Raw genomic sequence first — 23,961 nt, 5'->3', positions numbered from 1 at the left:
GGGGTACAATCCCTGCTCCTCAAGAGCCTAAGTACAGAAAGAATAGAGCTGTTATGGTTTCAAGAAAGCAAAAGGAACATAGAACATTCATGTGAATGGAACAAAATATAAAGGTTTAGTTATAGAGAATCATAGAAGGGTTTGGGTTGGAAGGGGGACGCTCCAGAACAGCTGCAAACATTTTCAGTTTTCTGCAGTACCCTCTGGCAGAAGGAAGATGTGGAAGGGACAGAGGGAATGAAGCCAGCCAGGGTGGCACAAACTCTAGTGCCCACACCTTTCTCCTGGAGGTGGCTATGCCCAGAGCTGGGGTGTCAACTCCTATTCTGACAAGCGTCTTACACTCACCCTGAGTGAAGGAAAAATGTATAAAGAAGCCAGCCAGGTTCTGAGCAATGACTAATACCCAGGTTCATTTTTGTCATCGCTAGCAGCAGGATTTTAGGAAAACACCTTGGCTCCTTGTTCATCTTACCCACCATCTACCATCTGCAACCAAATCCCATTACAGCTGACAAGACAGGCCCAACTGCATCTGAACAACAGGCCTGTTGTAAAATCAACACAAGTAAGTTGGCCCAAGCCATGTGCAAGCCCCTTGCTTCTCCTGAGTATATTCTCAGATTAGTTACCTGTTTCACTTTGCAAAGACAAAAGGATGTTTTTTGTTTGCCCTAGTCCAGAGGTTAAAGTTTCATGTCACTCCGAATTCTCCCTTTGAGGACAGCATGCTTTCTCCTAGCTCCTAATAAAGGAATCAGTCACCCCTAAAGGTCTGGGGTTTTTTATCCCTTAGTTGGAGGAAGCCCAGACCTTTAGGAGTGACTGATTCCTTTATTAGGAGCTAGGAGAAAGCATGCTGTCCTCAAAGGGAGAATTCAGAGTGATATGAAGAGCTGGCGCTGCAGCCGAGGGCGCTGTGCTGTGCCCTGGAGCAGCAGCAGAGGGCACAGGAGCTGAGCAGCGCAGCACCCGGGCAGCACAGGGCATAGGAGCTGAGCAGTGCATCCCTGGGCAGCACAGGGCATAGGAGCTGATCAGTGCATCCCTGGCAGCAGAGAGCACAGGAGCTGAGCAGTGCATCCCTGGGCACCACAGGGCACAGGAGCTGAGCAGTGCATCCCTGGGCAGCACAGGGCACAGGAGCTGAGCAGCGCATCCCTGGCAGCACAGGAGCTGAGCAGTGCATCCCTGGGCAGCACAGGGCACAGGAGCTGATCAGTGCATCCCTGGCAGCACAGGGCACAGGAGCTGAGCAGTGCATCCCTGGGCAGCACAGGGCACAGGAGCTGAGCAGTGCATCCCTGGGCAGCACAGGGCACAGGAGCTGATCAGTGCATCCCTGGCAGCACAGGGCACAGGAGTTGAGCAGTGCATCCCTGGGCAGCAGAGGGCACAGGAGCTGAGCAGTGCATCCCTGGCAGCACAGGAGCTGAGCAGTGCATCCCTGGCAGCAGAGGGCACAGGAGCTGAGCAGTGCATCCCTGGGCAGCACAGGGCACAGGAGCTGAGCAGTGCATCCCTGGCAGCACAGGGCACAGGAGCTGAGCAGTGCATCCCTGGCAGCACAGGAGCTGAGCAGCGCATCCCTGGCAGCACAGGAGCTGAGCAGTGCATCCCTGGGCAGCACAGGGCACAGGAGCTGATCAGTGCATCCCTGGGCAGCAGAGGGCACAGGAGCTGAGCAGTGCATCCCTGGGCAGCAGAGGGCACAGGAGCTGAGCAGTGCATCCCTGGGCAGCACAGGGCACAGGAGCTGAGCAGTGCATCCCTGGCAGCACAGGAGCTGAGCAGCGCATCCCTGGCAGCACAGGAGCTGAGCAGTGCATCCCTGGCAGCAGAGGGCACAGGAGCTGAGCAGTGCATCCCTGGGCAGCACAGGGCACAGGAGCTGAGCAGTGCATCCCTGGCAGCACAGGGCACAGGAGCTGAGCAGTGCATCCCTGGCAGCACAGGAGCTGAGCAGCGCATCCCGGGCAGCACAGGAGCTGAGCAGTGCATCCCTGGCAGCACAGGGCACAGGAGCTGAGCAGTGCATCCCTGGCAGCACAGGGCACAGGAGCTGAGCAGTGCAGCACCCGGGCAGCAGCAGCGGCGGTGCCGGATGCCCGAGGCACAGCAGGGCAGGGAAGGGAGGCAAGGGAGAAACAGCCCTTGCCACCGACAAGGCAGCACAGGAGAGTGATCCTTATTCCATGGCCAACAGAGCAATATATATCACATTCACAAGTTTATTCGCCATATCTAAAAGCTATTGTAACTAAACAATTAAAACTAAGTTCTGATTTCACCTTCTGTTTAAGAAATTGAGTGAAATAACCATCTGACCCATCCAAAATGTGACAACTGGATATGACACAAACATACACTTACCCAAAAATAAAAAAATAAAATCAAATGAAAGAACTGAAGATACTAAAGTTTTGTACCTTTTTGTCGGGTTTTGGTGAATTACAAATGGAATTTAGAGCCTGTTTCTTATACTCAAGCTTGTCATTTAGCTGGCGAAGTTTATTTACAGCATAACTGGCCTGTTCATTAATTCTTGTGCTGCATTCTTCAGTAGCTTCTTCACAACAGCCTTGGCTCTAGGAATAGAGGGTGGGGGTAATTGCTACATTAATATGAGAAAAGAGACAGTTATTCACAGAATGACAGAATGGTTTCAGCTGGAAGGGACCTTAAAGATCACACAGTTCTGATCTCACTGACATTGGCATAGACACTTCCCACTAGACCAGACTGGTCAGAGCCCCATCCAGCCTGGCCTTGAACACTGACAGGGATGGGGCAGGAGGTGAGTTATGTTTGCTTCTTGATAAAGATGAAAATGTAGGTAATAACAGATATTCCAGCCTTCAGATCCAACATGAAATGTCAGTCTGTTGTAAAAAGCCAAACCAAAACCAAAAACCCCAACAGACAAAGCCTCATTACCACTTCTAGTACGGTTCCTTGTCAACTCACAGCAACAGGGTAAAAATGACCTTCCAGCTAAGGCTTTAGTGTTAATGAGAGGTAGAGTTAAAGTTTGTTTTAAAAGCAAAAACAGCTTAGTAGTCATGATGAATATTCAGAGCCAGATAGAAAAGTAAATACTTAGCACTGAGCTGAAAGATAATGAGGATGGGGCAGGAGGGAATAAAACCAAAAAAATTCCATATTTCTAACAAACAGACCTGCCTCCCACAAACCTTCACAAAACAGATTTGTCATCCTGCAGAACAATCTAAACCAAGTCCTTTAGCTTTCTACACAGATTTTACTGCTGTTTTTAGAAGTGTTAATAAAAATGTGTTAAAAGCACATATGCCTTACCCTAAATTCATAAATCATTTTCATATATTCATTCAGACAAACCAATAGCTTTTTCCATCTTGTGTACTACAGGCTGCAAAAAAATAGAAAACTTCACACCTTTCAGTGACATTTTCCTTAATATCTTCTGACATATAGCTCAACATCCCCCTTCTTACTGTACTTCCCTAAATAGACATGAAGACCTTGAGATCTAGCAAACAGCACTCAGCTTTTACTGCTGCTATGTTCAAAGATCTTTGAGGTCTGTTTGTGACTGAGTATATCTAAATTTATCTGTGGGAAGCTGAGTCTATTCTCATGAAGAGGGGTTCTAGGTTATTTAATCATATTCTAACTAAGTAAACTGTATCCTTGTATCATAAAGAAAAAGTTAACAGAAGGAACTCTCATTCTCTTGTAAATTCTGTGAGTTTTAGAGGAAACAATCCTGTTGTAAATTCCATCTTATATCTTATTTAAGAAAGTCTGAGAAGAGATAACAGTAGCAACAATAACTAATCTCCTTAGCATGATCCTCAAACATAATGCAGAAGTCAGGAGTTCTAGGTTGAGAAATCCATGCCCTTTTCTAGCTCTGCATTTGCCTGCTCTGTGGCTGAGTAAAAACCCATGAGCTCCTTGCCCTGTCCTTTCTTCTCTCTATTTTTCATGGACTATGAACTCCTAGGGTCAGAAACTTGCCTCCAAGCATGAGTATAGACCTCAGCTCAGAATGTTGTCTTCTGGCACTACAATAACACAAATAATAATAATTAACAATATTGGGTGTTATTTAAAATGCTAATGTAAAGAACCATTAAAAACCCCCAAACCTTACACTTGTGGGGAAGCACAGAGGTAAAGAATGAATCAAAAATGCTATTTTCAACACAGAACAATTAGATGACTTTTCATAGGAAGTCCAATGCTAGCAGTCAAAGAATTGCAATTAATTACAAATCAGTCAGGCTGTGCTCCCAGAAGCAGGCTGCATGATTTCTCTGTCATTAACTTTTCAGATACTTAAAGCAAACAACACTGCTGAATCACTAGGTTTATCACAAAAAAAAAAAAAAAAGCCAGAATTACAAGATCAAATAACCTATATTCAAAATATCAAATTTAACAACCAACCAGTTCACTCAAAGCTGAGATCATAATGGATTGCACTGTCTTCCCTTCATTGGTAAGATGACAATGGCTTCCATTTCTGTGAGTGACGTAGAACACAGACGTCAGCCTTATTTTAGTGATCTGACACATGCAGCACCAATGCCATCACCAGATCCTCTTCTCAAACTGCTGGATGCCAGCACTGCCTGCTTCTATGTTTCTACCTGTGATATTTGTCCAAGTAGAAATACTTGGAGGTTTGTCCCAGAAAGTGGTACCAGGCTGGGAAGAAGAAAGACTTGTTCCACCTGGAGCAGAACCAGCACTCTGGCCCTTCCCAGATTCCTATCTTGTGACTTGATGTTCTCACATTTAATCAGGGCTCATCCTTTTGTCCTCATCTCCTTGAGTGCATGAGATGGCTTTTATCTATTCAGCTACAGCAGTGCATGAGACGCATGAAATGGCTTTTATCTATTCAGCTATAGCAGTGAAATTTATAGAAAATGAACACAGATGATGCTCACAGTGCCCCAGGAAGTGAGGACATAGACCCAAAATAAACAAAAAACAATCTGTACTTCCTAACAATATGTATCCCTTCAGAGACATCCAATTTCTCAGCTGTCATTTCCAATATATGGGGAGAAAAAAACCCACAAACTTATTAGCCAGTACTGCATTTTCACCAAAATTTGAAAGAACATGGGAAGTTTCAGAAAGACTCTTATAATTTGTTTTCACCTCAAAAACCCTGAAGCATGGCACAGCACCATAAGAACTGCTCTATTCAAGAGATACTCAAGCAGTATATACAACTTCATACTTAATTAGTTGTTAGACTTTTTTTTAAACTGTTTTGAATGTTATAGGCAGACTTGGCAATATATTAGTCTTTAAGGCTTCACAGCTTACATAGACTTTATATCTGGTCCACACATATCCAAGGACTCAAAGGAAGGACAGATGATGCTGATGTGAAAAATCTGACTTTTTGGCAGCTAAAGTAGATGTTATCAGTACAGCTAGCCCTAAAGTATTGTGTCAGTTTCCTTAGAGAAATCATTATCTGTGTTAGACTTTGAATAAATCATATGAAGAAATTAGAAAGCACAGCATTTAATGCTTCAAGAAGTTCTGGACAAACCTGTTTAGAGCCATTGTGCAAAGCCTCAGTGACTGCAAGCACAAGAACACAAAGCCTTTGAAGTCCCTACCACTCTCAACACAGAGCTGAGTTAGCAGTGAGAAAACTAGAAAACACATCTTGAATATTTTATCCAGGAAAAGAATACAGGGGAAAACAAGCATTGAAAAGATTCATCAAGCTATAAAAGCACATATTGCAAGTAATTTACTTACAACTATTCATCTCCGCAGATTTGCTGATACACAAACTACAAAGACTAGAGCACCTCACCTACAGAAATTAAAGTCATTTAAGGAGTAAATATAAAAGCCTTAGGTTCTGGAAAAATTGTTTCTAAATTGCAGAATGTACATCAGCACTTCTGGATTCTGCTTATTTGTTTATTTAGATCTGGTTTTAGACAAACTGTTACATTTCATTGAGTTCTGAGCAAGTTCACTGTAAATTGAAGACATCCATGCTGATCTGAAGCAGCAGCCTGACTGAAAGAGGCACTCAACAGTCTGAGACATGCTCTTGTCAAAATGTTCTTGTATAAACACAACACACAAGTTGCCCTGACAAGACTGATTGAGACAGCCCAAGGAAAAAACCTGCCCCAAAAAGAGTTGCCATTGGCTTATTGCTTATGACATTTTGAATGCTCTGTTTTAGTACTTAGAGTTCTTGTGCCAGATTTATCTTCCAACATGGTCTAATAATTTATTCCATTAATCAATAAAAACCACTAAGGTTATATTTTACATTACTTTTTCTTCTCTTTTGTGCAATTTTAATACCTATTTAGTACCTAGGAAATGCATGGGAGACAGGGACAGTGTCTGGGCAGAAACCAACTGATGTTTCAGTGAGAATTTTTCCACTCAAAAGCAGAGCAGCTGAGCCTATACAAAGTATGTTTTGCATTCTCTGTTTCTAAGGAGCATAATGAAAGATGTGAAATAGAGAAGGCTTAGGAATCTGAACTATCTACTCCAACTAAATTAAAATTTAAGTAGTCTGTCATTTTGTACCATTTTATTTGAAAGAGCATGTAAACAAAAAGTTTTACCAGATGAAACTATACGAGTGATGATATTTATAAATAAATGAGTAAAATAAAGAAGGGTAGTCCAAAGCTGAAGGACAGAAGATGCTACTACATTCTTTTCTCAGGACAGTCTCTCAGATCACTTTAAATAACAGTGAAAGAAATTGTCTGTGTGACTCACCACTTCATCTTTGTCCTCAGGAGTTAGCTGAGCAGAACTTCTTTCTTCCTCCTGCTTGACTGATCTCTCATATAAATCACTGACAATGAATGAGGGGTAGTATCTGTCCTTTAGAGTTTCATAAACATCTGCCTGAATTCTGTAGAATACTTCAATGCCTTTATTTCCCACAAGACTTTGCTGTATTTCCTTATAAAGGGATTTTTCCACAGGTATTTCTCTGCTTTCCACAAAAAAATTCTGGTAAATTTCACTCACCAGTTGAGGTATTTCAGCCTAGGAAGCAAGGGAGAGGGAGGGAGAAAAGAATAATGAAAAGATACTGAATATATCAAGATGACTCAGGACCCAGGTGCACAATTTGAAGGATAATCAAGCTAATTTCCTATCCAAATGTATGAGAAGACATCTGTAAACCTCTTACTGAGACCAAGCATGCTGCCTGCCTGTGCACCTCTGCTAAGCAATCATTTTACAAGTTAAGTATGGATATTTGGTAAGTGAAGGAACAGCTGGGCCCTACAATTGCCAGAGCTCCCACACCCACTCTTTTAAATCCATGTTCCAAAAGCTGGCATTAAAAGGAAGAAAAGTGCTAGAGCAACAGTATGGTCACCATTTTAAATTCAGATGGGGAAGCTCAGCTGGATCAGCTCTCCTGTCTTCTGCTGAATAGAATCAATTCACTTTACACATCATTATAATTCATTTGCAGAGGAAAAGGGAAAAAAATGCAAGAGGAAAAAAAGCACAATTGAAGAGACAATTACCAGTACAGGAGGCTGGGTATTTTTACTGAGCACAGTAAAGTGCACAGGATTGAACTTTGCATTAATGAACAGGAAAGAGTGAAAGTAATGCAGCAGAGCCCATTATCAGTTCCCTGAATTACCATCTCCCTAAACTGGAGAGAATTAAAAAGGGTTTCTCCACTCCCTCAGAATGGCACAATGTCCTTACCTGCCTCATCTGACAATACCACAGCCACATGCATGGCTGCAGGACACTACCCTTGTGTAAGCTGCCCTGTAGTGGCAGATATATCCATGTCCATATGTACATGCATATTGTTTTGAACAGGAGGACAAAAAATCACAACTGAGCAGTCATAAAATGATTTATAGTACCTTTTCCAATCATGAGCAGTTTGCAAGTCAACACTGATTTACAGAACTCTCTTCACAGTGCCTGACAAACCATTTTTATCAACACTCTCTAGCTTGAGCTGGTTGGTAGTCATTTTTTCAGTCTGTATTAATGGCTCACTACTCATACTCTACAATTTGTCTCTCTCTTTACAGGATGCTTTATGTTTTCCAATTGATTGGAATAAGAGCAATAAAATTACAGTGAACAAAAAGTTAATTGATAATCAATAATAAAATCTGTATTTCATACTAGAGTGAATCCTGAAGGTTTAATTGCTTCCCCCAGAAATCCACCACACTGGTCACAAATAGCAAATTTTTATTCTACAAATTCTTCCTCTGCACCATTGCTTGTTGCAACTGTAAGTGATATTCCCTATCTTTGTTTCAGGGTTCTAACTCCTACTTTATTTTAGCCAAAATTACAATATAGCATTGTTTCTTCTCTCTATCAGTAGTGTGGCATTCCTGGAAAAACTTAGCTGCTACAGATTAGGGGGAGGTCTTTTAAAGCAACACCTCTCTTCCAAAAAGATTTTAAGAATGTATATACACACAATTTCATTATTTTGGATGGAAAGGGCTATTTGTAATTGGCAAGATGAGACAGTTATGTGCAGATTATCCAAGTGGAATGTTTTTCTAGATTTCATGTGAATTAATACAAATAAGCCTGCATGCTTTACTGCATGCTTTTTCTCTGGTGGAGGGGGGCACTCCTTTTGCATATCAAGTATTCCTTTTAACAGATGTTGTTACACCAACCAACAATAAATCACCATCACAACCGCCCACAAATTTTAATTGCAATATTAACTTCAAATATTGACATGAAGCAGCTAAAAAAACCCCCAAATTGGTTAGAACCCATCCTATGCTATTGATACTTCAGAAACATGAAGACATTTCCTATCATCAATACCACAACAAACAGTGTCATCAATGTACAAAGGCTTGCAACTTCTTCCACCTTGTTAGCATTCTTCAGATTTTCCACAGACTCCCAGAAGCCAATCAAAGCCATCTTGTCCATCCTCTCCATGTAGATCCGGAAGTGCTCTCGGTATGAAGGGTTGGCCAAAATTTCTTCAAACTGAAGAATCTGAAGAAGGGAAAACTAAGAATAAAAACTGGAAAAGTGCCTAATTCTAACTCCTTTCCTTATAGGGAAAATCTTTTCACCATGCATCCCACAAATGTGTCCTAGATTCAACTACACAGACCTCCTACGGTAATAGTTTTGCTTCATTAAAAAAAAAAGAGTTTTAAGTACTCAGAAGATAAATTCACCTATGCTTCTATCAGATAGTAAATACCTCCACATCTTTCTAATCAGGATACATTTCAAAGGACTAAGATGGCCTTTCAAGTCACTCATGAAATGCTATTGTCAAAAATTTAACTTCCAATGTTCCTGCAAAGCAGAGGAGCCCTAAAGCTAAATAATCTGTTCTTGTTTCAAACACCAACAGTTTCCATACCACAGCCCACAGAGCTTTGAGATGTGTCTCAATTATTCCCAGAGACACAGAGAAAGATGTAATACCTTGTCTGCCAGGGCATTTGGTGCCCAGTTCCCACTGTTATTGGAAAACATCTATCAGAAACACAGTCAGGAACTAGTATGTTCTGTGATCTAATGCTCAGGACTTTTCCTGAGTGAGGAGGGTGTACATCAGGCAGTAAAGGAAATGAAACACAGGCTTCCTGTACCCATGCAGAAGCTGCAGCCATTAAGAAGTAGCATTAAAAAGCCATTATCACTTCCTTATCCTCTACTATTTTTGTGAATCCAGGCCTTTTCTTTGAGACAAACACCTGAAATCAAAACACTTCTCTGACAAAATGATCAAAACTTCCCATACTGAACAAAATTAATAACCTTGTCTTTCTCTGAAAAATAGGACCAAGTTTTTCCTATTTTCCAAAAACAGGACCATTTTTTGATGTTTCCTCATCAAAACCAAGCAACCTTTTCCCTCCAACCCTCCAGTCTTGCAGTTGAACCAGTTTTCATATCACTTATTTAGTGCCATTACTTTTATCACCAGGAACCCAAACACACTGCTTAAAGTAGTCTGAATTTCTTTGTTTCTCACAGGCACCAACCAACTCACACTTTTTCCTTTGAAAAGAAAGAAGGTCCTCAGGCACTGGGGCTAATGAGTCTTCCTATGACTTTGCATTTTATAGCAAAGTTTATTTGGTTTGGAGCAAGACGTGAACTCTGAGATTGAGGCATTAATAATTTCTCTAATATGGGTTTTCTGATACCTAACAATAATAATACAATTCTGGTCAGCATCAGGATACCTCCCTCTCTGGGATGATTGCTCATTTTCCTTAATCTAGCACCTGTGAAACTCTGCAACCAAGTTATTATGTAGGAAAAACAGTTTCATTGTCTCAAGCTACACATGAGGAAACCACCTACATGGGCACATACACAACTATTGGCATAAAATCAGTGCCTTTAAAAGCCAAGCTAAATGTGGTTCTTTAACAACTGCAGTCCTTTATGTTTTGTCTGAAACAACCCCCCCCCAAATTTTGGGCAGTGTTTAAGTAAATTATATTTGTCTTATATGAAATGCTCATTTACATGTTTAAATTTCCCCTGTGACAATCATTGCCATTCTTCCCTTTATCCTTTACCATACCAATATCTTCTGGACATGACTTTGTTCTTAGCTTTAAAACTATTCAGATATATGAATATCTGCCTTTAAAAGCTCACTCTATAAACCTCACTGAAAAGCAGAGAGTACCTTGCTCAAGCTAAGATTAATACAGAAATGGTGATCAGGCTGTCAAAAAGAACAACACAGACACGGCAATTTAAAGGCCAGTCTGTGATTTAGCCTCATTACTGTGCACCATCATATTTTCTATTCAATCATTCTACCAGGGACAATGATTTAAAATACAAGTGTAAGAGGGTCTTCCAGCCCCTCAAACAGATGTTTTCCCAATCTCAGGGACTGTCAGCTCTGTGACTAGCACAGTTAATAAATCACAACAAGGAGCATGTGCTGTCACTTCTTGAGTGAGAGGTCACCCTGGTCTCTATGCTTCCATGACCCAAGCTAGACCCACTCTGGCTGCCACAAGGAGGGTAACCAACAAACAAACAAAGCCCTCTCAGAAGTAACTGGGGCTAAGTGCTGCTGCAGGGAGCAAGGCAAGTGCAAACACCTCTCCCACCTAACAAAGGACCCATTGCACCAGTGCCCCATGGTAACCAAAGCAGCGGTGCCTAGCAACAGGGTTACACAAATCTCCTAATAGATAGCCTTGCAAGCTAAAACAAATAAGTTAATGGCAGAAAAGCTTACTCCCTTGCAGAAATGAGACCTCTCAAATGTCTTCTTGATTTTTCTTTAAGTCTGGAGTATTCTGGAATCATTAAATGTTAGCAGTCCTGTACTAAAAGTGTTATGTTACAGCTGCAACACCAACACTGATAGACACAAGAGGGTTTCAGTTTTGAGGTGAAAAATCATAAATGCATGTGTGTTGGTTTTGGCTGGGGTAAAGTTAACATTCTTAAGAGACTGGCAGGGGCTATGTTTTAGATTTATTCTAAACACAAGGCTGATAACATAGAGATGGCTTTTTTGATGCTAAGCAGAGCTTACACAAAGCCTTTTGTGCTTTTGGTACTGCCACACTGCAGAGCAGACTGGGGGGGGTGTAGGAGACTGGGAGCAGACACAGCCAGGACAGGTGACCCCAGCTGACCAAAGGGATGTGCCAGACCATGTGACAGCATGCTCAGTATGTAAAGGGAGGGACATTTGAGGGATGTTTGGAGTGATGGCTGTGTCCTCCCAAGTCACTGTTACATGTGATGGGGCCCTGCTCTTCTGGGGATGGCTGAACACCTGCCTGCCCATGGGAAGCTGTGAATTCATTCCTTGTATTGCTTTGTGTGTGTGGCTTTTGCTTTCCCTGTTAAACTGTCTTTATCTCAGCCCATGAGTTTTCTGGTTTTTACCCTTCTGATTCTCTCCCCAATCCTGCTGGTGGGGGAGTGAACAAGTGGCTGCATGGGGCTTGTTGCTCCTGGGGGAGAAACCACAACAGTCCTTTTTGGCACCCAACTGTTCTGTGGATCTTACTTCCTTTCATGATTTAAAGAAGTTCTGCAGTAATTTGTAATCCTCAGCAAAAGATCATTTTATGATTCAGTATCACCGTGGATTAGAGCACAAAACTCTAAGCTATGTTGGCACATAGGCAGGCATTAGGGCATTTTTACACCCTCAAATCTAATATCCAGTTAGCAGATATAATCTCAGAATTATCAGCCTCCACAGCAACCCTTCAAATCCTGTTAACTCAAGAGCAGCTTCTGGGTTTGGAAAAACCAGAAGCTTTAGTGTTGCCACATCAATTCCCTGCTTTAACAGGAATCTAACTTATATATCACAGCTGGTCACAGGCTGTGCCTAAGACTAGGAAAGGGTTAGGTTCTTCTATTTTTTTCCTTAAGTGGGATGCTTTAACCAGTATCCCTAGCATGTGCCCACAGAGGAGACTTGTCCCTGGCCTTACAGAGCAGAGACTTGTCTTGTTAAATCCCTAAGGACAGTCACAACCTCTCTCTGGACAGGAACATAGAGCAACTAGGTAATTTAGGACTGCACAGGCACTAGGCACAGATTAGATGCACAGTATTGTATTTCTTTGCAACACACCAGATTCCCATTCACTACAACCACACTGACCTATAATGAATAGCCCAAATAAAGCTGGTAACAGCACTGCACATGGTTGGGATGAACAGCATTTGGGTCACTAAAGGAAATTTAATTTTCTGCTGGGATAACAGCATACAGTCAGACTGCAGAACTGGTTCCTGCTTTGGATTTTTTCCTTTTTTTTTTTTTTTTTGGTAGAAGCCAGGAATAAGTGAAATGTAAAAACCATTACTGATAAATATCTTTTTCCAAGTTGTATTTTAAAAAACCCTTAACTAATGTTTTTTCCATATACTGACCAAAATTAAAGCCTATATTTATCTCGTTATGCTTTGAAAAGAAACAAGTCATCAGAAGTCTCTCTGTCACAGCAATGTGAACTAAATGCAATGATTATATAAGTATCAGAAAGTATATACTAACCACATAAGGTACCTGACTATTTTACTGCACATACACTAATGTAAAAGTCCCTGCCTTGAGACTCACATGTTCACAAACATACTTCTGTCATAAGAAAACCCATTACCAGGCAAACGGGCGACAACAATTGAAGCTTGGTTTCTTAACATTCCCCAAATTCTGTACCATGATGTATCCTGACATAATATGATCTTACAATCTGAAGCTCAGAAATCACTGTGAAAATCTGCTAAGTCACCAGTTAAATCAACATCTATCCAGAGATGCAGTGGAAGTAAGATATTCTGCAATGGAAGTAAGATGTTCTGCAGCACTTTCATCTTAGTTTTCATCAGCTGGATTGTGAACATGAGCTCATTCCATCTCAAAATACACTCAGATGGTTTCCTTGCTATTTCACAGCTAGTTCAGGGTCAGATCCCCAGACCCCCTCCTAGAACCCATGATCCACAAAACAGCTCCACTAAGATGCTGTGACTCCATATGTCAAATCTCACAGACAAGGTGGGGTGGCTGTTGTGCTCAGCACAACAGAGGGGAAAAAAAACCCATTCACTGGATAAACACAGACAAAAAATTCAACTAATTTTTTGTGTGCTATGCAGGCACAGTTCCTAGGAAAAAGGACTAAAACAGCACTGACTACAAAGACATGCTTTATATATTACACTTACACAAACTGCATTTTCTCCAAAAACAAATCTAACACTGTGGGCAGAGTTTAAATCAGGATCAGAGGTAATGACATAACTCAGATTCAGAGAATAGCTGTGGCTTGTTTGTCTGTTTGTTTGTTTGCTTATAAGGATTTGATTAGAATTCACATATTTAGGATTTCCCTAGAAAACCTGGATTCAGGAAAATTAGGTAAGTGAAGCATGTACAAAACCAAATGACTAAAAATCACAAGACTACATAATCAAACAGAACACTGACAGCTCCAAATAATCCATCTCCATATATAAGCCCATAATCAGAACATGGATAAAAGACTTTTTACCAGCAATGCCATTACTCCCCTACTACTGCAGTCAAGAAAAAGCTTTCTATAGGATGCATAAGTGAAATCAAAATACAAGTTTAATTCACTAGTCAACTCTTTGTTCAACTAGTACCAAAAATCCCCCAAAGTTAATAATGTATTCAAGATTCTACACTACACTTATCTAAAATATTAATTCAAAACACCATCAGTAAATATCCATTTCTGACCTATTTCATGCAAGTTGAAGAAAGGAAGGCAAACATGCAGTTTCTTCTGCAAAAGCTAGTTCTGCAATTCAGATGCTACCTTAATAGAAATGTTAGCACAACCATACTCTAAGGGCCACAAGCTGCAACCTGCTAATGCATCTTACCTACTAAATCCCAAACAATGCCTTTCTCTTTTGCTTAGAAAAGAGCCTGAGTGTTCAGTCAATACTGTCCAAATAGGAGGGGCCAACATCCAAAATAACACCAGCTGCCCTGAAATAAGTACCCAGACTGCAGCTACAACAGAGCTAGAGGAGGATATGAAGGAGCAGCAGTGAAGAAAGACTGATTCCTCAGCTAAGCATTTTTCTGTGCTCAAAAGGGGACAGCATGGCCTCCACCTCTCAAACAGCCTCCCACAGCTTCTTTCCTGGCAATGGAGAATCAGGGACAAGAGAAGGGAGAGGCACTTTTCCTATTTTCTCTACTGACATGACATTAGAGGAGTTCTAGGGCTTCATCACAGAAACACCAACAGCTTAGAAGCAAAACTGCCTCAGATCCCACTGTTTACACCATCACCACAACAAATGCTTCTGCAAGAAGTCATTACTGCTATTAATAGTACCATTAACTCAATATTGAGCTGCTCATTGGTATATTTGCAGGATATAACCCCAGGCCAGCAACTCCCACTAAAAAACCCTATTGGTTCATGAAACATGCAACATCAACTTCAGGAATTCCTTTAATTACAATATTATATTTTATTATATTCCTGACCAATCCCTGCCCCTATCAAGTGCATCTTCACTGCTGGACTGCGGTATTGAACAATCTTATGTCCCATGTATCTATCCAGAAAAGCTGATAACATCTCAGCAGGCATCAAAAGTGGCATCATTGGCTCATGCAGTGCTGCCACATGCTCCCAGCTCTCTTTTCTTCTTGGCACCACTTGCTGCATTCAACTTCAGGAAAGAGATCAGGACTGTCTTGGCACAATCTATGACACGCCACCTGAAATCATGCTTTAAGGACAAGTGGGGAGTAAGGAATCATTGTGTTTCAGACCTTACTCAAGAAAAAACAAAATACAAAAAGTAGGAACTATTTCTCCATTATTCTACTTCTTCTAATATGCTACTAAGTTACAATTATTATAAGGCCATAATGAAAATAAAGATCCCTGCAGGAAAAGAAAAGCTATTTCCTACCTACATGAAAAACATAAAATCTTTTCACATTTGAATACAACAGCTACTATGCTTTGCCCAAAGGGAACAGAGCAGATTACAAAAGAAGTCACTAAAATTTTTAAAGATTTGCAAGGCTAAGTAGTTATTTTATTTTTGTAGATGCTGGCCAACACAATAGTTACTTCTAATTCCAGACTACAGTGGTACTGAAAACCACCATTCAGTCACAGCAGCTTTGCCAAAGATTTTCTGCAGCAACTGCTCAGAGTTTTGTCAATTGCCTTCCGTAAGTGTTTACTTTTGAATAATTCAGTATCTTCAAAACCCACACATATTTCCTAAAGTAAGTATAACGAGGGCCAAAGACATATTGCACATATGTTGGCAGTCTTTTATTTGAAGGCAAGTTGCTACTTTCACAAAAGCTGCAAAGCTGCATGTCCTTATTAACTCCCTACAGGTGGTATGTCTGAAAAATCACACGTGCTTACAAGCCACTCAGCCCTCTGTGAAGTTTCACATTGCACACTATTCCAAGCTGAGCAACTAATGTGTCTTTTCAGGTACTTCAGTAACCTTTTCCCAAGGTAAATAAACCATGCAGCAATTAAATTGTACTTGAACTCCTGGGGGAAGGGAGGGATTAACGACAGTGAGGCAACATGATCCAGTGGTAACACACTTAGAAGGACCTTCAGACAATGCCATTTATACCTTCTGACTTGGAGGGCCATCACCTTCATCAGAAATGCCATCTTCCTGCTGATCATAAGCAGGGCCTCCCAGGAGCCTTATTCTCTTCTCACATTGCTTCTTTGCCACTGTCAGCTGATTAATATACCTCTTCACATTGCGAGCCCTTAGGAGGTCAGCTTTCATTGCTGCAGTTTCTTTTCCTTTTGAATCTAAGAATAAAGCAAATCAGAGAGAGTATTTTACAACAGGAAAACATCCTTGTACCATTGCTTCTGTGAAAAGCAAATCAGAGGCAGTATTTTACGACATGAAAATATTGTAGCACTGCTTCTGTGACCTCTCTGATCAAAGCATCTGTCATCCATGAATCAGCTACGCTCATCAGTACAGATACTGGCAAGTTTGCATTTGAAACAGAATGATGATTTTGAAACATTCTGCAATGATAACTCAAGGGTTTACACAAAAAAAGTTGAGGAAAAAAATCCTTATTCAAATGCATAGCAAAGCCCAACCCCCCCAGCTCCTTTTATAGTTTGTTGGAGGACACAGCCCAAGATCTCTATACAGAATGTACATTTATCAGATGGCATTAAGGAAATTACCTACAGCCATGGCAAATGATAACACATGGAGCTGATGGCCAGTATACCTCACTGAACATAGCATTGACTGCCTGGAGTCACGAGGGACTGAGCTCTCTTCCCCCCAGCCCAGCATGACACACATCTTATTCCCACACATCTTATTTGCAAACCCAAACCTCTTGTGCCTGATGTGAACAGCGTATCATACAATATCCTCTCCAGACAACTGACCAAAGTTCACTCAAAATGGTCAGATGACTAAGAAAAAAATCTTATAATGCCACACCAACACTGCACAGTACTGTTAGAAAGCAAAGTAATGTGAAGATGACAGTCAGCTGAATAAGACTTAGTTATAGCCAGTGCAATGGTTGTGCATTCTACATTCCATCCCCTTCAGCTAATTACCAGGGCTTAAAAAAAAGAGCAGCAGATAAAGCAGATATAAAACCTTACTGTGCAGAAACCATGTTTAATATCTGCAGGATGCAACTGATTTACATTTATACACTGGTTTTATTTTCCTCTTGCTCAATGATAACATTCATGCTTTTTTGGGCTGGGGCTATTATTCAGTAGCAAAGTACTTGGCTTTTACTTGGCTCTGGATTATCTGACTGCTCAGGGATAAATAGTAAAGATCTATTCTACTATGTTTTCAAACCATTAAATGCTAGCAAAATCATGTAGATAAAAACAGCATTTGATTTTCACATGAGTTGCTGTTAATAAAAAACTACATAGTTAGGTTTGTGACTGCAAACACAGCAAAAAGGAAGTCTCTCAGAAATTATTTTCAATCCCTATTTTAAGCAAGTTTCTAATACATTAGGGCAACTTCTCCTTTTATAACTGTTTTTATCCTTATATTTCCAACTTAAAGCCACATGTAAGTATTGGATGCAACTCTAAGTTGTCTTTTGCATACTGAAGGACAACTCAAGGTACATGGAGCTCCCTGAAGTTCTACACATAACTGAGTCCAGATATTCTCCCATTATCTTTGCCCATATCTTTAATCTCACTTGATTTTCTTTACGTATTTATGTTGGTAGGGATGGTACCTGATACAAATACTCTTAGTATTTTAATGGATGAGTATCATTTGCATCTGAGCTGCCATATAATAGTGAACTAAAGAAACTAAAGAGATGATACTCACTGAAGCAAATGATAAAATTACCAAAAAAAAAAAGCCATCTGTTTTCCTGGCATGTTATCTCCACAGGGAAGTCAACAGAGCATTTAATTTAGTGTTTCAGTTCCCTAAACAGAAGTACCAGTATTAATGAGAGAAAAGGAAAGGAAAAGACCTTAAGGACAGAACAATGCTCTCCTCCAAATCAAAACATTTACAGCTATTACAAATACAGGAACAGAACTTGAAAGTTTAAGATTAAACTCCAACCTTCTCCTTGCTGCAGTTGACTCTAAGATGATTTTTACAAGCTATCAATTCTTTCAATAGTTTAAATGCTTAGGGCTCATAATGCATACTTGAAAATCCACAAACAGTACAATGCAATGATCATTCAGCCTTCTTAAAACAAAAGTACCCTTCTTGATGGGAGCAAGGCATTTTTGAAGGGTTTTCAAAGTATGCATGTCTACTTCACTTGAAATCTTATCATCCTGCGACTGCAGCAGGCCCCCAGGAGAGATTAATGAGCCCACCATTTCCAGTGATTATTTCCTGTCTTAACAGAGACCCTTCAAAAACATTTACCTCAGCTCTTCATATCCAAAAGGAGCCGCTCCAGGCAAGCATCACTCAGGGCAGTTCCAAAGCTGACGCTGCCAGCCTGTTTCTGCTCCATGGATAAACAGGACTAGGCACTGTGAAAGGGCCAGTGACATCCCTCACACATAAACAAGAGGCTGCTGAAAAGCAGAGCAGCACACAATGGGGCTGATGTGCTACAGGGCAGGAAAGACAGCATGGAACTGGCGAATAACACTTCCCTCTTCCAAATGATGAAAGATAAGCTAGCAAATCAGGAGCCACATTTTCAGCTCAGCTGGAAAAGGTTAGGTGGATCACTGGTTTTCTCCAAACCTTAATGTGTTTTGAGATTTTAGAGATTTTCAGACCTAAACTGCTCTGCTTTTGTCCTATTAAGCGCTATCAAAACAATATTTTAAGTTATAAAGACTTCTCTTTTGAATATATTCTTGTCTGATTCCATAATCACCAAAATACCGAGACAGAATTAAGAGTGATTTTCCCCATTTCTGAGCATCAGGAAAGAGGATGTTCCTTACATTCAGGTATCACTGCATAAACCAAATAAAACCAGAAAGGCACAAAAGGAAAGGCTTGCATGTATTCATACACCCTCCAGCAAGCTCCAATAAATAGAAAAGAAGTAGATTTCTGCTACTAAGAGACTGTTTCACCACAATGCAAGGAGGAAAAAAGCATCCTTTGAGTAATATTTTTTTAAAGAGTAACAACTTTGCACTTTGGGTATTTCTCTAAAAAAAAATTATTAAAAACAAACAAAAATCACTCCTTATCAGCAAGACAAGAAAGATGCTACTTTAGGATTTCCTGCCCACAAGCTGCATACACTTTACCAACAGCAACTGAGCAGAGCCTCCATCTTCAAAGGAGCAAAGTGTTTTACTAACTTCCTCCAAAACAATTCTCCTTATCTGGGGAAATTTTGACAGGACATGCACTGCCATGGAGGAATTTCAAATCCCAGAAGGGTCCTGTGCACCTCTCCCAAAGGCAACCCAAAGCAAAGAATTTCCAACTCTGCTTATCAATCCACAGTTGTAGACAATTCAATTTGCACCAAACAACATTAAAATATCAATAGTTGAAATGAGCTCAAACTTACCAAGCAATCAAAGCTATGCTACCTGTGCAAATTGTCTTATTCTATGCATTTTGGCACATCTGCAGTAATTTCTGACAAAGCTTCCACACTGTCTTCTAAATCACTCCTAACTATCTTGACTTGAGCTAAGCTAGAAGTACATCCCCAGAAGCATATCCTAATCCACCAAAACAATTTCTGCAAAGTGATTTCTCATACCTAATTTTCTTTCCTCTTCTTTTTTTCCCCCTATGGTGGCCTTGGTACTTGAGGAGGTTTATATCTATTAAATAGATCAAACTGAAGTACATATTCACATCATCTATTTTTAAGTCAGAATATGGGGCCTTCCAAATTGTCATGCCACAAAATGTCACACAACCTTTATTATCCTTAAGCACACTGGAGGATAAACAAAAACAATGCAAATTTGCTTAAAGCAGAAACTTAACTGTATTTTAGACATGCATGACCTCTTAGTAGTACCAGCAGAAGGCAGAGATTTCTCATTTTACCTACAAAGTTATATATGGCAAAAGCATGAATAAAACTGAAAACACAAGTTCTTGTTCCTTTATAGTTTCAGTAACTACAGATCCATGACACCTGGCAGCACATGCAACAGCACTGATCAGCCCTACCTGTCACTGAAGGAGCAACACACATAGTCCCCATCACAAGGTTTTTTGCAAGATTTTTTCCAAGAGCCAGGTTAAGCACATACAGGGCCTCCTAAATGCCATGCTTAGTATTTAAGTAGTGAAGATCAATTTAATATTTTTGTGTAAGCAGTAACTGGAACCTTATATATAACTTACAAGTCTTTATAGACCTCCTCCAATCTTAGAAACCTTGAATTACAAGTTTTAAAAGCCTACATGGGCCTGGAAAAGCATTTGTTCAATTCTGTGAGAGTAGGATGACCTTTAAGAATAGCGGATACTGTTCTTCTACTGCCCAAGGTCCAAGGAAAGGACCTTAGGCAGCTCTCCTCTGGTCTGACAAAAGACTGAGAAAAAGAAGTGTTAAATCCCAACCACTTCCACTGACAGGTCTGGGAAAAGGGGCTTACAGGAGACCATGGACAAGTTAGGCTCTGATCATTAGCAGTGTGTCATACAACACAGCCTCCCACTCACAGCCACAGCTGAGAAAAATAAAAACTCCAGCAGCAGTAAGGCAAAGCTGAGCCTGGGAGTCAGGATGTACCATACAGTAAAATAAAATCCACCACAGAGAGCCTCTGTCTGCAGGTCCTTGCAACCCCTTTGGTCACATCTATCTGACCAGTCAGCCTCTGCCCTCCCTCTTTCACTGGACAGCATCCCCAACTGAGAGATGCATTACCATCACTAGCAGACACAAAGGATCTCAGGAACAGAAAGAAAAACTTCCCCTACAAAGCTGATTTGCAAATCACAACTAAAAGCAAATAAATGTACCACAGACTCTGTACTTTTACCCTCATGGACATGGATTCCCTGCACACTTACTGCTTGAGCATGACGTGCAGGCACAATGTCAGCTCTTTAAGCCTTGCCAGAAAACTGTGCAAAAATAATTGTGCGTGAATGTTTATTCCTGTGTGGAGGATGCAGGTCAGGGGGAGGAATCATAATAGAGTTTTGACATAATTAAGTTACATGGCATCTGTAATCTTCTGGAACCAGTACCCATTTTACTTCACTTTATATTATCATCTTGACAAAACCCACACATCACAACCCACATAACTAAGCTAGCCCACATCCTTTTTTTTTTTTTTTTTTAAAGTCCCTTTTTACAGCTGAACATTCAAGCCTCTTTGAGAACCACAGCACCTGAGAGGCCTGCCCAGAGCCAGGCCTGTTCCTGTGCCACTTGTCAGCTTTGCTTATAAAAGCAAATATCTAGACACACAGTGGGAAGGCTCAGCAGGAGAAATCTTCTGCTGCAAGGCAGCAGATTTCTCCACACAGAAATGGCTGCTTATTTGATCTGTCTCACAATCCCTGCTTGAAAACGAGCAGTTTTCTCAACAGGGATGCCCCGGGGTTGATTACACTGCAGTGTCTGAAAAACAGCCCCATCCAGTCACATCCAAGGGTGGTTTCCATTCATACTGTAAAGTCATGTGTAAGGTGGAGGGCATAGAAAATTAAAAGGCAAATCAAACAAATCCCTTTACAAAAAAATCCTTTAAAAAAAAATCTGTTGAGAGACTGGCTGTGTTGCCCTAAGACAAGGTACGTGCATTTTGGGGGTTTGTTTTAAAAAGCAGCTAGTAAAAGAACCTTGCTAAAATTCTGCTAGGATCCTGTAATACAATATCAGTATGAGAAGAAACAAAAATGTGTCTGTTAAAATTAGCACCAGTGTATTTAAGCAGCTTCCTATTCATGTTACAGCAAATATCAAGTTATTATAACAATTTACTTTTGTCGCTATTTCCCATTTGGTGTTTTCGATACCTTTTCTTTACAAAAATTTAAGATTCTTGCTATTCTAGAAACTTGCATATCATCTGTCATTCATGCTATAATGCCTAATCCAGGCATTTGTCCTCTTACAAACTGCTTTAATAGATCAAAATGCAGTAAACATTTTCAGATAAGCATTTAGAGTCCTTCAAAATCTTCAGCAGATAAGATAGGTTTTGTAAAATAAATAAAAGCAAACCAACAAACAACTGAAATACTTAAAATTTAGCTTCAGTTTTAATTAGTTCAGTATTTAGAATGAATCCGAATCAAAAGGTAAGATGAGGAGAGCTGTTTATAATTAAAGGTGTAGAAGCATGTGACTCTTTGAACCATAGCAAATGTGACTGTAGAGAGAGGTACCATCTGAAAATACCAACAGGAAGAAAAACCAAACAAATTAAACAAACAAAGAAAAACAACAACAAAACTACCCCAAAACCAAGCTGCCTCCTACAGTCACTGCTTGAGTGATGATGACCATTTTGGAAGAAGATGCACAGGAAGACACTGTTGGAAAAGTGAACATGTACACACCAGATTCTGCGCTTTTGTGCCAGTGTAAATGAGGGAAGTGCAGTGTCAGAATGCAAGGAAACAGCTTCTATTTACAGTGGCCTGCACTGCTCCAAAATAAACTATCTACCCCTCTAGAAACAATAATGCTGTGTTATGTTTCTTATTCAACTTGTGCAACAGCCAAAAGCAATTCTCCTGGCCACAGAAATTCTATCATCCACCCACAGCTGGCATCAGACTGCAAACTTCTCACGTTACTTTGTGTCCCAACATTTTAGACCTTTGACTCTCTCAGGGAGCCAAATGCAAAACTTACTGCTTAACATGAATCAGATGCTTCTGTACATTTTTGTTTGCTCTCTTATGCTCACATACCAGCAGATTCAAGTGATAGAAATCTGATAAGGAATGAATCCTACAACACGCCATTGTTTAACTACAGAGGGCTTAATAAAATCATGTGTAGAAGTACTTTAAAATACTCTCTGATTTTATTAGTGTCCTAACAGCTAAATATTTTGCCAATAGGTGGCACCAGCACTAGTTAAAAAGTGTAAAGAACCCTGTCCTTACTGAGCAACAAGCCTTCCTCTCCCACCTTACTGAGCACCAACATTAAATGCATACTTTGGCATCACCAAATAAAACAGTAAAAAGGTCAGGTAACTGTAGCCCCTATGAGAAGTCAGTCTGAAATCTGGTCCTCAGGCTATTCATCCTTTAATAATAGACACCTAATCTTTTTGGAAAAAAATAAGTATTTTTGGTCAGTTTTAGAGACTTAATTATGTCTCCTTACCCAATAGTAAAAAGCCCACAGTCCTGCTCAGGAATACTGATTGCTAGTCATGTGGCTGTACAACACTTCTTTTGCTAAAAGTATAAATTGTGGTTAAGCACTCACTACTGCAGAGTTTTGGCCACTCTGCTACACTAACTGCTCCTCAGGTTTTTGCTTATTCCTTCTTCCATTGAAAACACTGCCTCAGGGAGCTCCCATATTTCCAAATGATGGAGGCTGAGACCACTCTTGTGTGGAACCCCAGCTGAGTACTGCATCCAGTTCTAGGGACCTCAGCACATGAAAGAAAGAGGAGGGCCATGAAGACCATCAGAGGGATGGAACACCTCTCCCAAGAAGAAAGGTTGACAGAGCTGGGATTGTTCAGCCCAGAGATGAGAAGGCTTTGTGGACACCCAACTGCAGCCCTTCAGTACTTAAAAGAGGCCTGTAAGAAAGATGGGGACAGACTTTTTAGCAGGGCCTGTTGCAACAGGACAAAGGGGCAATGGTTTTACACCACAAGTGGGACAATTTGGATTACATAAAAGGAGTGTCTTTTACAATGAGGATGTCAAAACACTGGAACAGGCTGCCCAGAGAGGTGGTCCCATCCCTGGAAACATTCAAGGTCAGGTGGATGGGACTCTGAG

General features: G+C 40.7%; 1 protein-coding gene across 1 annotated transcript in view; it reads right to left on the bottom strand.

Moving 5' to 3' along the window:
* SNX25 (sorting nexin 25) overlaps window positions 1–23,961 on the bottom strand; it is an 83,021-nt gene that overhangs the window by 16,917 nt on the left and 42,143 nt on the right. Inside the window, exons 7-10 of the mRNA XM_071432212.1 lie at window positions 16,156–16,346; window positions 8,893–9,024; window positions 6,775–7,050; window positions 2,430–2,588 (exon numbers count right to left, since the gene is read on the bottom strand). Of these exons, the coding sequence (XP_071288313.1) occupies window positions 2,430–2,588; window positions 6,775–7,050; window positions 8,893–9,024; window positions 16,156–16,346 (758 nt within the window). The remainder of the gene's footprint in view (window positions 1–2,429; window positions 2,589–6,774; window positions 7,051–8,892; window positions 9,025–16,155; window positions 16,347–23,961) is intronic.

This window comes from Agelaius tricolor, unplaced genomic scaffold (assembly GCF_023055355.1).
Source record: "Agelaius tricolor isolate 1412-34295 unplaced genomic scaffold, bAgeTri1.0.p SCAF_8, whole genome shotgun sequence".
Classification (NCBI taxonomy): Eukaryota; Metazoa; Chordata; class Aves; order Passeriformes; family Icteridae; genus Agelaius; species Agelaius tricolor.
The sequence above is the reverse complement of the archived record's forward strand: the minus strand, read 5'-3'. Positions and strand labels throughout refer to the sequence as shown.